The sequence below is a fragment of the Tachysurus vachellii genome, chromosome 8 (genome assembly GCF_030014155.1).
Source record: "Tachysurus vachellii isolate PV-2020 chromosome 8, HZAU_Pvac_v1, whole genome shotgun sequence".
Lineage (NCBI taxonomy): Eukaryota > Metazoa > Chordata > Actinopteri > Siluriformes > Bagridae > Tachysurus > Tachysurus vachellii.
This window is the reverse complement of record NC_083467.1, coordinates 28797557-28810741: the sequence shown is the minus strand read 5'-3', so window position 1 is coordinate 28810741 and position 13185 is coordinate 28797557. Positions and strand designations below refer to the sequence as shown.

The 13185-nt window shown below is 39.6% G+C and overlaps 1 protein-coding gene across 1 annotated transcript in view; it reads left to right on the top strand.

The window, feature by feature from the left end:
• The window catches only part of calcrla (calcitonin receptor-like a), a 47632-nt gene extending 42875 nt beyond the window's left edge, over window positions 1-4757 (top strand). The window contains exon 13 of the mRNA XM_060877129.1: window positions 2239-4757. Coding sequence (XP_060733112.1) covers window positions 2239-2445 — 207 coding nt within the window. The 3' untranslated portion in view covers window positions 2446-4757. The remainder of the gene's footprint in view (window positions 1-2238) is intronic.
• Window positions 4758-13185: the final 8428 nt, after the last annotated feature.

Here is a 13185-nt window from a genome sequence, read left to right as displayed (position 1 = left end):
AGAAATATTTTTCAGGATGTGTGGTGCAGATGTTAAGATGTTATGTTCTCGGTCCTGTTGTTATGCAGCCCCAGAATCGGACGACCTGCTGAGTTTTTTTAGACTTCCTGCTTTTCACACAATTTACTGCAGTCTGGCCTTCGGGGAGGACGAGGACGATCCGAAGCACACAGTTATGCATGAGGTTTAGGTTCTTTATGTCAGATCTGGAACTAGCAGGCGAGGGTTGAGACCAGTGGAGCATGAAACTAGAAAATTTAATGAAACACAGAACTCAAGGCCATCAGGGTATCAGGGCCAACTAGGTGAACAGTCCAAAATAATACACGTTACAGGTGAACACATTCAGGCAACAAATCATTATTTTTACATTTATAGCATTTTGACACCCTTATCCAGAGCAACTTTAGGGTTTGGGGCCTTGCTCAGGGGCCCAGGAGTGGCAGCTTGGTAGCCCTGGGATTAGAACTCCCAACCTTCTGATCTGTATTTCAATAGTGGTGACAGAAATAAAAAACAGAAATAAAATCAAATTGTTTAATTGAATGTAAATAAATTTATCGACTCTGGATCTGTTCATAATTATAATAATTTAGTTTTGGTTCTGATTGCGAAGCTAATACAAGGTTGACGGTATCAGTGGTGCAGATCCACCAATTAGCATCCAACAATAATTCATTACAGATCAATAAGAATGAGTTATTTGTATTTAGAAGTAGACATATACATTACACCACAGTAGATTTTTTTTCTTTGCATATCCCAGCTACCGTTACCAGCTTATCCCAGCTTACCCGTTACCGTTAGCGCCTTTGATAATGTACCTGAAGTATGAGCTGGGGGTGGGGCTTGGGGCGGGGCTACTGTTAGTGCCTTTGATAATGTACCTTAAGTATGAGCTGGGGGTGGGGCTTGGGGCGGGGCTACTGTTTGCGCCTTTGATAATGTACCTTAAGTAGGAGCTGGGGGCGGGGCTGGGGGTGGGGTAATGTTAGCGCCTTTGATAATGTACCTTAAGTAGGAGCTGGGGGTGGGGCTTGGGGCCGGGCTACTTTTAGCGCCTTTGATAATGTACCTTAAGTAGGAGCTGGGGGTGGGGCTAGGGTAATGTAAGCGCCTTTGATAATGTGCCTTAAGTAGGAGCTGGGGGGTGGGGCTTGGGGCGGGGCTACTGTTAGCGCCTTTGATAATGTACCTTAAGTATACTAATGTTTAATACACTTTTACTTTACCGCAATATGATACATTATCAGCACACATGATAGTAAGTAGCTACATGCTAAGGCTAACTTTTTTCTGTGTTAATGATAAAATAACGTTATGTACTTTCTCCATTACAACCTCCGTTTATACAGATTACATGGAGCTGCACGTACACGTTGGATTCGTAGCGTTTGGGTGTTAATGTAGGTTCATAAAGCCATGAGCATTAACAGTAAAGTAACATCCGCCATTGTTGATGTGTTTGTGTTTGCTGCTGCTGCGCTAATGTTGCTGTGTAACGTGACACGTATACAGTGACGTCAGACTCGGCCCTGTGATGCTCTCTAACTGATGGAAAGACAAACCGGTTCTTAGGAGGATCGCCAGTGGAACCAACTTTGAACCAGTACCAGTGCTAGCTCTGAACCAGCACCCGGTTCTTTTTGGTGGAAAAGGGGGCAATAGAGCCAACTGGTTGATTCACATTTACTAGCCTATTTTTTTGTCCTTATTTGTTACAGATAAATAAATATTTAGTTGTATTTAGTTTGTTTATACAAGGCTCCACAAAAGTGATTTATAAAGTGAGGTTGTGAGGTTGTGAGGTGAGGCTGTAACACCAACTAATTATTTAGAAAATGAAATGTAAAATTCTATTGCTGACAGATTTAGAACTTCTTCCGCACTGTTTTTATTTCTGAATGTGAAAACAGATAACATCCTGAATGACTCCAAACTAGATTAGCGACACGTTGGCATCATATCACCCAGGAACATTTAGGGGGGAAAACTTTACATTATACCTAATTGTTTGTTTTTCATTGAATCTAAAAAAATTAATTTTACATTTTTAATGTTGAACACATTATATTTCTCCCTTTTATAAATGTAAAACATTGTAAATGTCATTTTTTGGTTAAAGCAGATAACATGAAAAGAGCTTTTCTTGTGTCTTTTATCGCTTATAAACTCTTATTATGTTTGCAGCATGAATTTTATTAAAGAAAAAAATAACATTTATAAATCTGTCCTTAGGTTCAGAGTGTGTTACGGAGACACTGGAATCAGTATCGGATGCAGTTTGGCAGCGCGATGACTCACGGCGAGGCGCTCAGATCGACGTCCTACACGGCCTCGTCCATCACCGAGGTGCAGGGCTGCTACAGCATCGACGGCCACAGCGAACATTTAAATGGCAAGAGCTGCCTCGAAGCTGACAAATCAGAGAATTCCTTCAACTGAGCACGTGACCGAACACGACAAGATGCATAATGCGCATCATGTTCGAAGGTTACGTGACTGCGTCTACACATTCTCTGCTGACGTATGAAGGAAGGAAGGAAGGTTTACTGCTCTCACACTGCCTTATTATCTTACACAGTGCATTCTACCTGAATGAGAAAACTAATTAATTGGCGACACTTTAAGAGACGCATAATAATTTAGGCTGCGTCTCAGTCGGCTCCTAGTTCAGGAGTCCGGGCTCTGATCAGGGAGTCGGCCATTTTACATTCACTCTTTCTCTCTCTCTCTCTCGCTCTTAATCATGGAATCATTTCAGTGAACTGTAATTTTTGCTCCCACAAATTAGATCCCACAAAAATAGAACGCGTCCCTTCTCACTATGTTCCCTTACTGGGAATCTGGGTGACTTATTATTCTAAAGCTTCTCAGCTCAATAAAATAAGGCAGACAAACTCAGCTAAGTGCGTTTACATATGTAAGAAGCTTGTTAGCATCGTTGTAGCGCTCAAATGATCACTTACGCTAGTGTGAGGTAACGTTATTTAATGTTCTGTATGGCTAATGATGGCTTATATGATCAAAAAAAATATCCACTAGCTATTATTTGATCCTGTTGAAGTAAAGTGACACAAATGACACATTTATATGAGATATAAAACGCAAATATTTCATATTTTGGGGATTTTACAGTGACTGATTTGGAGATTGCGCAATCAGTGTCCTAATATACTGTATAGTGAGCCAGAGTCCTTACCAACACTACCAAGCCCTACTATACTGACTCACTACAGAGGGAGTTGATTTGAGATGCACCCTAATTCATTATTATTCATAACTAAGAGTACTAAACATTAGTTAGCCTTTTAACCAAAGAAACTATAGAAACGTCAGACACAAGTCATGCTTTTATATATATATATATATATATATATATATATATATATATATATATATATATATATTCATTCATTCATTCATCTTCTACCGCTTATCCGAACTACCTCGGGTCACGGGGAGCCTGTGCCTATCCCAGGCGTCATTGGGCATCAAGGCAGGATACACCCTGGACGGAGTTATATATATATATATATATATATATATATATATATATATATATATATATATATATATTTTAATGATGAAATCCTTTCAGGGAAACTCAGTTGCTTGTTAGTCAATGAGTGAAAATCTATCTGACTCACCAAAGCGAGAGTTATCGTGTCCTAAAATATAACAGCACGTCAAAATATTTAAATAATATGCAAATATATTCTCTGATATTGAATAGTGGAGCTACAAGTTCCATATTGATAGAAAATGAATCTCTTTAATTAGAATGTTGGTATTTTTCTGTGGAAGCAAAAGTTAGTTTGTTATATTCGTATTATATTTTTTATTTTTCTATGTAGTCTATAAAAAAAAGTAAGAACAAATAGGAAAAGTGTCAAATAGTGGCAAGCTGTCAAACATAAGTAAGTAAGTAAATAAATAAATAAATAAATAAATAAATATGGATGTGAGCTGGGAATAAATTTGGGATTCCTGAATAAAATTTATTACATATTTAATAATAAAGACAATTTTCTTCACTATGGTCACAGATTAGTTCAGTCCATTTGGCTAGCTAGATATTTCCACTAGCTCTCATTTTTCTAGTATAGTTAGCTGAAAACTAATTATTTTTATTAATTACTCCCGAAGATTTTCTGTTGTCAGAATAACGTAGGTAACAATTAATGTAGCTCACAACTCTAATCCATGATACATGACCAACTCTTTAGATACGTGCTTCAGGTCTCGATCTGTTTTAGTAGTCACTAAAACAGTAAGAATTATATAAGTTTATTCCTTAAAGTGTTGCCAATTAATGAAAAGAATATATTTATGACATTAGGAGTATTTGTAGTCGCCTGCTGCTTTGTAAAGGCATTGAACTGTAAATATATTTCTAATATCATTTTTCCTTTCTTTTCTTCTGTACTGTTCATTCAAATAAGGCTGAAATGTTAGCTGTCATTGCTGATAAGCTTTGCTGACTAGAAATGATGTCTTTGCTGACTGTATGAAATGATGACTTACATTTTTACTAATTGTTGTACAAAACAAAATGTATGTATAAATATATGAATAGAAATAGAAATATCCCTATTCAGGGAAACAGCCAGTATCATTTTCTATGTTATATTCAGGACACATCTGTAAACTAATGATGTAATGTTGTTTGTGTTCATGCATCGTGTCTTTGTCTGAAATCACATCAAAGTTTGTGTTTTCATGTCTCACGTAGATGAAGTACCTATGACAATCGCGCATTTACGTTTTGTAATGTATTCGTATCTAACGTACACGATGCAGGTGTGACGGATTTGTCAATGTACCGACTGTGATCGATTTTGTAGAAGGCCGCATCTTTTTGGTCAGGAATAAAATCCATTTGCAAAAAAAAACAGTGAAAGAAGCAATTTTTCTGCTCACAACTCTGGACATTTGGTGGCTTTTTGTCTGATAAACTGCATAGAATTAAATCTTAATAAAGTAAATTAGCTTGTTTAGAAATATATATGTAGAAATATTCATTCATTCATTCATTCATTCATTCATTTTCTACCACTTATCCGAACTACCTCGGGTCACGGGGAGCCTGTGCCTATCTCAGGTGTCATCGGGCATCAAGGCAGGATCTCCAGGATCACCATGCATGTCTTTGGACCGGGGGAGGAAACCGGAGTAGCCGGAGGAAACCCCCAAGGCACGGGGAGAACATGCAAACTCCACACACACAAGGTGGAGGTGGGAATCGAACCCCCAACCCTGGAGGTGTGAGGCGAACGTGCTAACCACTAATATATATATATATATTTATATATATATATATATATATATATATATATATATATATATATATATATATATATATATATATATATATAAAATTTATTTTGAAATATATTACATTTTACATGATAATATTAAACACTTGAGTAAATTAAATAGTTTTCAATAATTTCAGCATTTCTTTTGTGTAAAAGAGGAAATATATTAAAAGAATAAAAAAAATTAAAAATGTTAATCCAATTTAAAAAAATTATGTTTATTTCCTTTTAAACAAAAAATCTTGAAATTATTAAAGCTTTTTTTTTTTTTTTAGATATTTTATATTTTTACAAATGTGTACAAATGTTTATTTTAATATTTAAATTACTCACCATACTTTAACTATTTTTATCACTTATTATTAATTTTTATTCTTGACCTATATTTAAGGCAGAAAGTCTATTGTTAAAGAATTCTGGCACAGAAAATAATTTGAAAAGCTTTTATACCCGACTGAGAAACATAATGAAAGACAAAACACATTGTCGACACGGATGGTCTGTTCTCAAAGGAACACAGACTCCAATGAGAAAAATCAACTGTGTATTACAATTCACGTGTTTGTTCACGGTTTGTGAGTCGTGCGTTTATTGTGTATTATGCAGAACTCTCGAAGGAATTTATTTGACATCCAAACTATATCTCAGTGGAGAGAGAGTAAGACCATATATCAGTAAAACTTGTTGGAATTTACAAAGCTGATCGATGCTAATCAAACCTTTATTTATTCATTCATTCACTCACTCACTCATCTTCTACCGCTTATCCGAACTACCTCGGGTCACGGGGAGCCTGTGCCTATCTCAGGCGTCATCGGGCATCAAGGCAGGATACACCCTGGACGGAGTGCCAACCCATCACAGGGCACACACACACACACACTCATTCACTCACACAATCACACACTACGGACAATTTTTCCAGAGATGCCAATCAACCTACCATGCATGTCTTTGGACTGGGGGAGGAAACCGGAGTACCCGGAGGAAACCCCCGAGGCACGGGGAGAACATGCAAACTCCACACACACAAGGCGGAGGAGGGAATCAAACCCCCAACCCTGGAGGTGTGAGGCGAACGTGCTAACCACTAAGCCACCGTGCCCCCCAACCTTTATTTAAGTAGAAATTATTGTGTGTGTTTGTGTGTGTTTAGGGATGTAGTAGCTTAGTGGTTAAGGTGTTGGACTACTGATCAGAAGGTCATGAGTTTGAATCCCAGGTCAAGTTGCCATTGCTGGGCCCCTGAGCAAAGCTCTTAACCCTCAATTGCTTAGTTGTATAAAATGTAAGTCACTCTGGATAAGGGAGTCTGCTAAATGTATGTGTGTGTGTGAGAGTGTGTGAGAGTGTGTGTGAGTGTGTACTGTGTAAGCACTATCTCTACAACTGTGCCAGTGCACTCATAAAGCATGGGTGGTGTGTCTACTCCCTCGTGTAATTACAGATAATTAGCACCCCATTCTTGTCAATAGCTGAATGCAGGTGTTGAATACACCGGTTATTAGCACGGATAGGATGACAGCAATCTATCGCCCTGGTTGACGTCAGCATGCAGTGAGATGGTGAGATCTGCGTCATCCAGGTGCCATAGAAACAGCATCACACATCAGACCTGCACTCCATCCTGTGTGAGTGGGATATTAATAGGAAAAAAGGGGAGAAAAAAGCATGACTTTGAAAGTTAAAAGCAGTCAGATTCTTTTTGTTTCTTCCACACGCTGTCCCGTGCTTAAAAGCGTGACCTTCGCACGTGAAATTCGCAGTAGATTACCCCGGATTCATCTCCATCCTCTATCCTCCAGCCTCTAGAGAGGCACTGAGTTTCAGCATTTGTCCATTATCGCATTTTAATCTAATTCAACTCATTCCCTGCCGTAATTGCCCGACCTCTCTTTGGCTTCATCAAGTGTTTGAACAAAGGGGGTGGGGGGTGGGGGCGGGGGGTGTGGGGGGATGTCTGACAATACAAGACCGGAATACAGAGGTCGATACGTGCTGCTTATCCAGTTCGGATGTGATATGCAAAACTCAGAAATGTGTTAAAGTGGTCCTTAAGTCTAATTCCTGAATCATTTCCTTTAATTCTATTGAATTCAATTCAAATTCTATTTCTGTTGTGATTTTAACGATTGACATTGTGTCAAAGCAGCTTTACAGAACATGAACATAATACAAAATAATTAATATGATACGAAACTTAATATAATACAAATATTCTAAGGTCCAGATTAATATCAGACTTCTATTTAAATGTGTTTGTATTTATCTCTAATGAACAAGTCTGAGGTGACTGAGGTGACTGTGGGGAGGAAAAACTCCCTTAGATGGTAAAGGAAGAAACCTCGAGAGGAACCAGACTCAAAGGGGAACCTCATCCTCATTTGGGTGACACTGGAGGGTGGGATTATAAACTGTTATAAACACCAGAGAGTGTTATTATAAATAAAGTCCTTTTTACAGTCAGATACAGTCTGATAATTGTGTATTGATGAGGAGGTCGTTGTCCTCAGAGACCACATGGAGTTGACATCTTCTCTTAGAATGAAGCGGAATCCAACTGGAGCTGGTTCATCTCTAGGTGTCTCAGGATCCTCACAGGGTTGATGCGTCTTTTCACTGAAGGTCTGAAATCTTCATGACACGGAACACAACTGGAGCTGGTACAATCTCTGGATGCCTCAGGATGGGTAGAAAAACAGAAGCAGTGGAGAGGAATTAGCGTAGCTGCTGTTCATAATAGCAAAAAAACCAGAATCAACAATTCTGCAGCCTTGTTTTATGGATTAAGTGTAAAAATAATAATAAATGAATAAATAATTAGGGGGGCATGGTGGCTTAATGGTTAGCATGTTCGCCTCACACCTCCAGGGTTGGGGGTTCGATTCCCGCCTCCACCTTGTGTGTGTGGAGTTTGCATGTTCTCCCTGTGCCTCGGGGGTTTCCTCCGGGTACTCCGGTTTCCTCCCCCGGTCCAAAGACATGCTTGGTAGGTTGATTGGCATCTCTGTAAAATTGTCCATAGTGTGTGATTGTGTGAGTGAATGAGAGTGTGTGTGTGTGTGCCCTGTGATGGGTTGGCACTCCGTCCAGGGTGTATCCTGCCTTGATGCCCGATGACGCCTGAGATAGGCACAGGCTCCCCGTGACCCGAGGTAGTTCAGATAAGCGGTAGAAAATGAATGAATGAATGAATGAATGAATGAATGAATGAATAATTTTGCTTGTGGTTGTAGTATCTATAGATTTATTTAGTTGATGAAAACAATGCAGATGAAAACAATCCAGATATTGAAATATTAAACCTATTAGAAATGTTTGGTTCCCTTCTTAATCGAAGGAGCGAAATGATTAACACTGATACATGATATACATGATACTTTCATGCATACTGCATATATATGGTCAAAAGTATGTGGACACCTAACCATCACACCATGTGTGATTCCTTCCCAAATGTGTTGCCACAAATCTGGATTTATACTGAATGTCTTTGTATGCTGTGGTGTTAGAGTTTATCTTCTCTGGAGCTAAGAGGCTCAAACACATGCATTGTCCAGCATGTGTGTGCACGAAGCCCCTGAGGTCCATGAAGACATGATGTGTTAAGTTTGATGGTTGTGGAAGAACTCGAGTGTCCTGCACAGAGCCCTGACTCTGACTCTGACTCAACCCCAACTTTGGGATGAACTGGAACACTGACTGCCCCTGCGACTGAACTCCTTACTCTTACAACATCAACATCTGATCTCTAAGTAGCCACATACTTTTGGCCTTATAGTGTACATACAGAACATACATAACATTTTTACTTTAAAAAAACTTTAAATGTGTAAGAAAAGATTTTCTCTTTTAGAAGTGATATCCCTAAATAATAAGTAGGGGAAGTGGTAGTGCAGTGGTTAAGGTGTTGTACCTCCACCGGTCCAGCTGCCACTGCCGGGCCCCTAAGCAAGGCCCTTAACTGCCAATCAGATAGAGGATAAAGGTGTCTGCCAAATCATAAATGACAATACTCTCACTCACTCACTCATCTTCTACCGCTTATCTGAACTACCTCAGGTCACGGGGAGCCTGTGCCTATCTCAGGCGTCATCGGGTTTCAAACCCCCGAGGCACGGGGAGAACATGCAAAGTCCACACACACAAGGAGGAGGCGGGAATCGAACCCCGACCCTGGAGGTGTGAGGCGAACGTGCTAACCACTAAGCCACCGTGACCCCATAAATGACAATAGGTTTAGAAAATAAACAAAGTGTTATTTCACTATAATAGCAAAGTACAAATCAACCAAACATCTCAGTCATAGCACTGTATTCATGTTACTCCCCATGAGCTCCATGAGCCTGGGGGCATGTGGAAGCCTAGTGGAGAAGGTTTTGATCTACTGATTTAAAGGTTGTGAGTTTGAATTCCAGATCCATCAAGCTGCCACTGCTGGACCATTGAGTAAGGCCCTTAAACCCTCAGTTGCTCAGTTGTATAAAAACATAAGTTGGATAAGGATGTCTGACAAAATGGAATAAATGAGAACCCAGTTGAAGGACAGTAGGCTTAACACTTTAATTGCTAAAAAAAAAAAAAAAATTAAGTTGGTAGCAATAACATTGTTTAGTTAGCACTTTGCACTTATTAATAGCAGTGCTGTTATAGTTACAGTACAATGAGTCAATAATAGACATAATAAACAGATTTGCAGGAATCCAGATGGAGCTTTACATTGCAAATGAAAGCAACGAGTTTGGGGAATCGATTCCAGCCTCTCCATGCGCTTCAGAGAGTTCCTCTAAGTTCTTCGGTTTCCTTCCCTAGTCCAAAGACATGCGCTGTAGGCTGATTAAGTGCTAAGTGTAAATGAGTGTGTGATTGTGCACTGTGATAAACTGGTAATCTGTTCAGGGTGTTCTCTGCATTGTGCCCCAAGTCCCCTGAGATGGACTCCAGGTTCCCTCTGGCCCTGTGTAGGATAAGTGATACAGAAAATGGATGGATGGATAGATGAAGTGATCATAGAAGAAGAGTCCTGAGATGTTCAGTATGAGCAGATTTCAGATTAAATAATAGACAGTTTTTTTTTAAATACACCAGAAGGTCACAGGTATAACTGTACAGTATCCAGGTGAGATGATCTACTGGAGCAAGACTGAGGTTTATAGATAAAATCGTTTTAGTTAGTGCATAGTAGCAGTTCCGAAAGGAGCAAATTATTAGTTATACTCTTATCTTGCATTGCTTTTTAATTTTGTCCATAAGAACGGCTGTTTCTTTTGAGGATGAATTATTAGGACCATCTGTGAGACTCAAGGAAGGTCACATTCTCACTGATGACGCTTCAGCAGTGCCAACAATCAAAGCCTGTATTTTTTGGCAACCCTTTACATTACTGTCGATTCGACGTCATCCAGCAAAACATTTTGCCCTCTACATCTCTGTATTTTTGGGTGAATGATGGAGTGGCATCTGGACTCAAAAACCATGTACAGTTCTTCAGTAATACAAGATGGAACATGAGACTAACACGAACACGTTCACGCTGCAGATGACTGCTCCTTCTGTTGTTTTTTTTTTGTTTGTTTTTTTTACCAAAGGTATCAGCCTACAGATATTTCCTCTGAAATTTCCAGCCATTGCATATCCAGTATCTGCTGACAGAAAGTCGTTATCAGTTTTCTCGGCTGAAATGCAACACAGGCTGAAGATTACACAAGCACTGACCTGAAGGTCATTTCTCCAGAAGCTGGGAGTTTCTTTGATGCATAATTATCTTACTGATCTCATTTCCATTAGCCGAATGCATACATCATTTACACTACCTTGTTGTAGTACTGTTTATTCTTATTTGTGGAGAGTAAATTGGAATCAGGAAACATGCATTTTCCTGGCAATTCGGCAGACTTTCAGACTTGGGTTTTAATGTACCATTCAATTGCATTTGATCTGATTTTGTACTTGTTGGTTTTCCCAATTACGATATATGACAGTGGTGTTTTATGTGTGCAGTAATCTTTAACAAATCCACTGTTTTATCAGATTAATAATGAACCAACCTGTGTCTATGTTCTAAAAATTTACAAAAAGATTTTAAGCCGTCTAAGCCAATATAACTGTGGCTTCCTCACTCTCTCACTCTCACTCATATTCTACCACTTATCCGAACTACCTCGGGTCACGGGGAGCCTGTGCCTATCTCAGGCGTCATCGGGCATCAAGGCAGGATACACCCTGGACGGAGTGCCAACCCATCACAGGGCACACACACACAAACACACTCTCATTCACTCACGCAATCACACACTACGGACAATTTTCCAGAGATGCCAGTCAACCTACCATGCATGTCTTTGGATCGGGGGAGGAAACCGGAGTACCCAGAGGAAACCCCCGAGGCACGGGGAGAACATGCAAACTCCACACACACAAGGTGGAGGCGGGAATCAAACCCTGACCATGGAGGTGTGAGGCGAACGTGCTAACTTTGACACTAAGACACTAAGACACTAAGCCACCGTGTCCCCTAATTAAAATGATTCATATGTTTAAATAAAATTAATTCTTAAGAAAATTAATTAGCAACTATGATTCTACTCTATAAACTATACAGCCACCTTGGATACAACAATAACACAATACAGTATATTTCAAAACATGGATTTAAACAAAGACATGGATTTAAAATGCATTTAATTATAAATCATAAATAGAGTAAATCATGTGGACTCTTTGGCACGGACACTATATTTACTCAATAACTGCGTCCCAATTTGACATGTGGTTCTGGTTGTTTATTAGAGGATCAGGGTTCAAGCCCCAGCACTATCACGCTGCCACCGTTGGGCCCTTGAACAAGGCCCTTAACCCTCTCTGCTCCAGGGGCGCTGTATCATGACTGACCCTATGCTCTGACCCCAACCTCCAAACATGGGATATGGAGCATAGTCTGGGGGTTGTTTGTTTTCTCCTCCCTTCCCTCATGTTATGCTGTATTTCTTCCTCAATCCCCTGTCTTCCTGTCCTGTCCCCTCCTTGTCATATTGTATGTATTGTATGTATGGACAGGTTGATGGCTAATTTCACGGTACCTGTGACCAGTGACAATAAAGGCTACTACTACTACTACTACTACTACTATGGGAAGGAAGAATTTTACTGTGCTGTAATTTGTATATGTGACAAAATAAAGGCTTCTATTCTATCCAGTGTCTAGCGTCAAATTTAGAAGGTTAGTACTGTATGGTTTCAAATGGAATACTAAATTTTTTTACTAATGGGAAGTACAAGCAATTTCCCAGTTAATGTCAAACACTGTAATGTGATGCAACTACTGTAGGTTTAGCAAAATATGCTAAATAAATAAAGTCTGGAAAATATTTCACAATGTAGGCTAATTTAAATGGAATTTGTAAGACCTCTTGTCCACCCGAGAGACGGCCGCCGACTTGAATTTTTTTTCATCGAGCATCAGTGCCTGGTAGCTCCACACCACTTTCGCCATGTAAGCAAAGCTGTGAATGTTGAGTCGATGGAACAGGAAGTGGAACCGAAACTCTCAGTGTCAGATTAGCTCTTATCCGTCTCGCTACATAAGTTCAGTTCCCACACTTTCAATGTTGTTGAACAGCAGCTACGTCAACATCTTTCTCCGAAGTGGAGATGCAGAGATCATAAACACAGGAAGAGGAAGAGGAAAAGGAGGGAGCACCTTTGGTGAAAACGTGCATTAATATCAATAGATGTGTATGAAAGTGAACGATGGAATTAGTGCATAAGTAAATAAACATGTAACACTAGCATGAACCTGGCACTCTTCATTCCACACAAGGAGTTGTAAAGCAGTCTCACAGGCACATTTTACCTCAGAGAAACA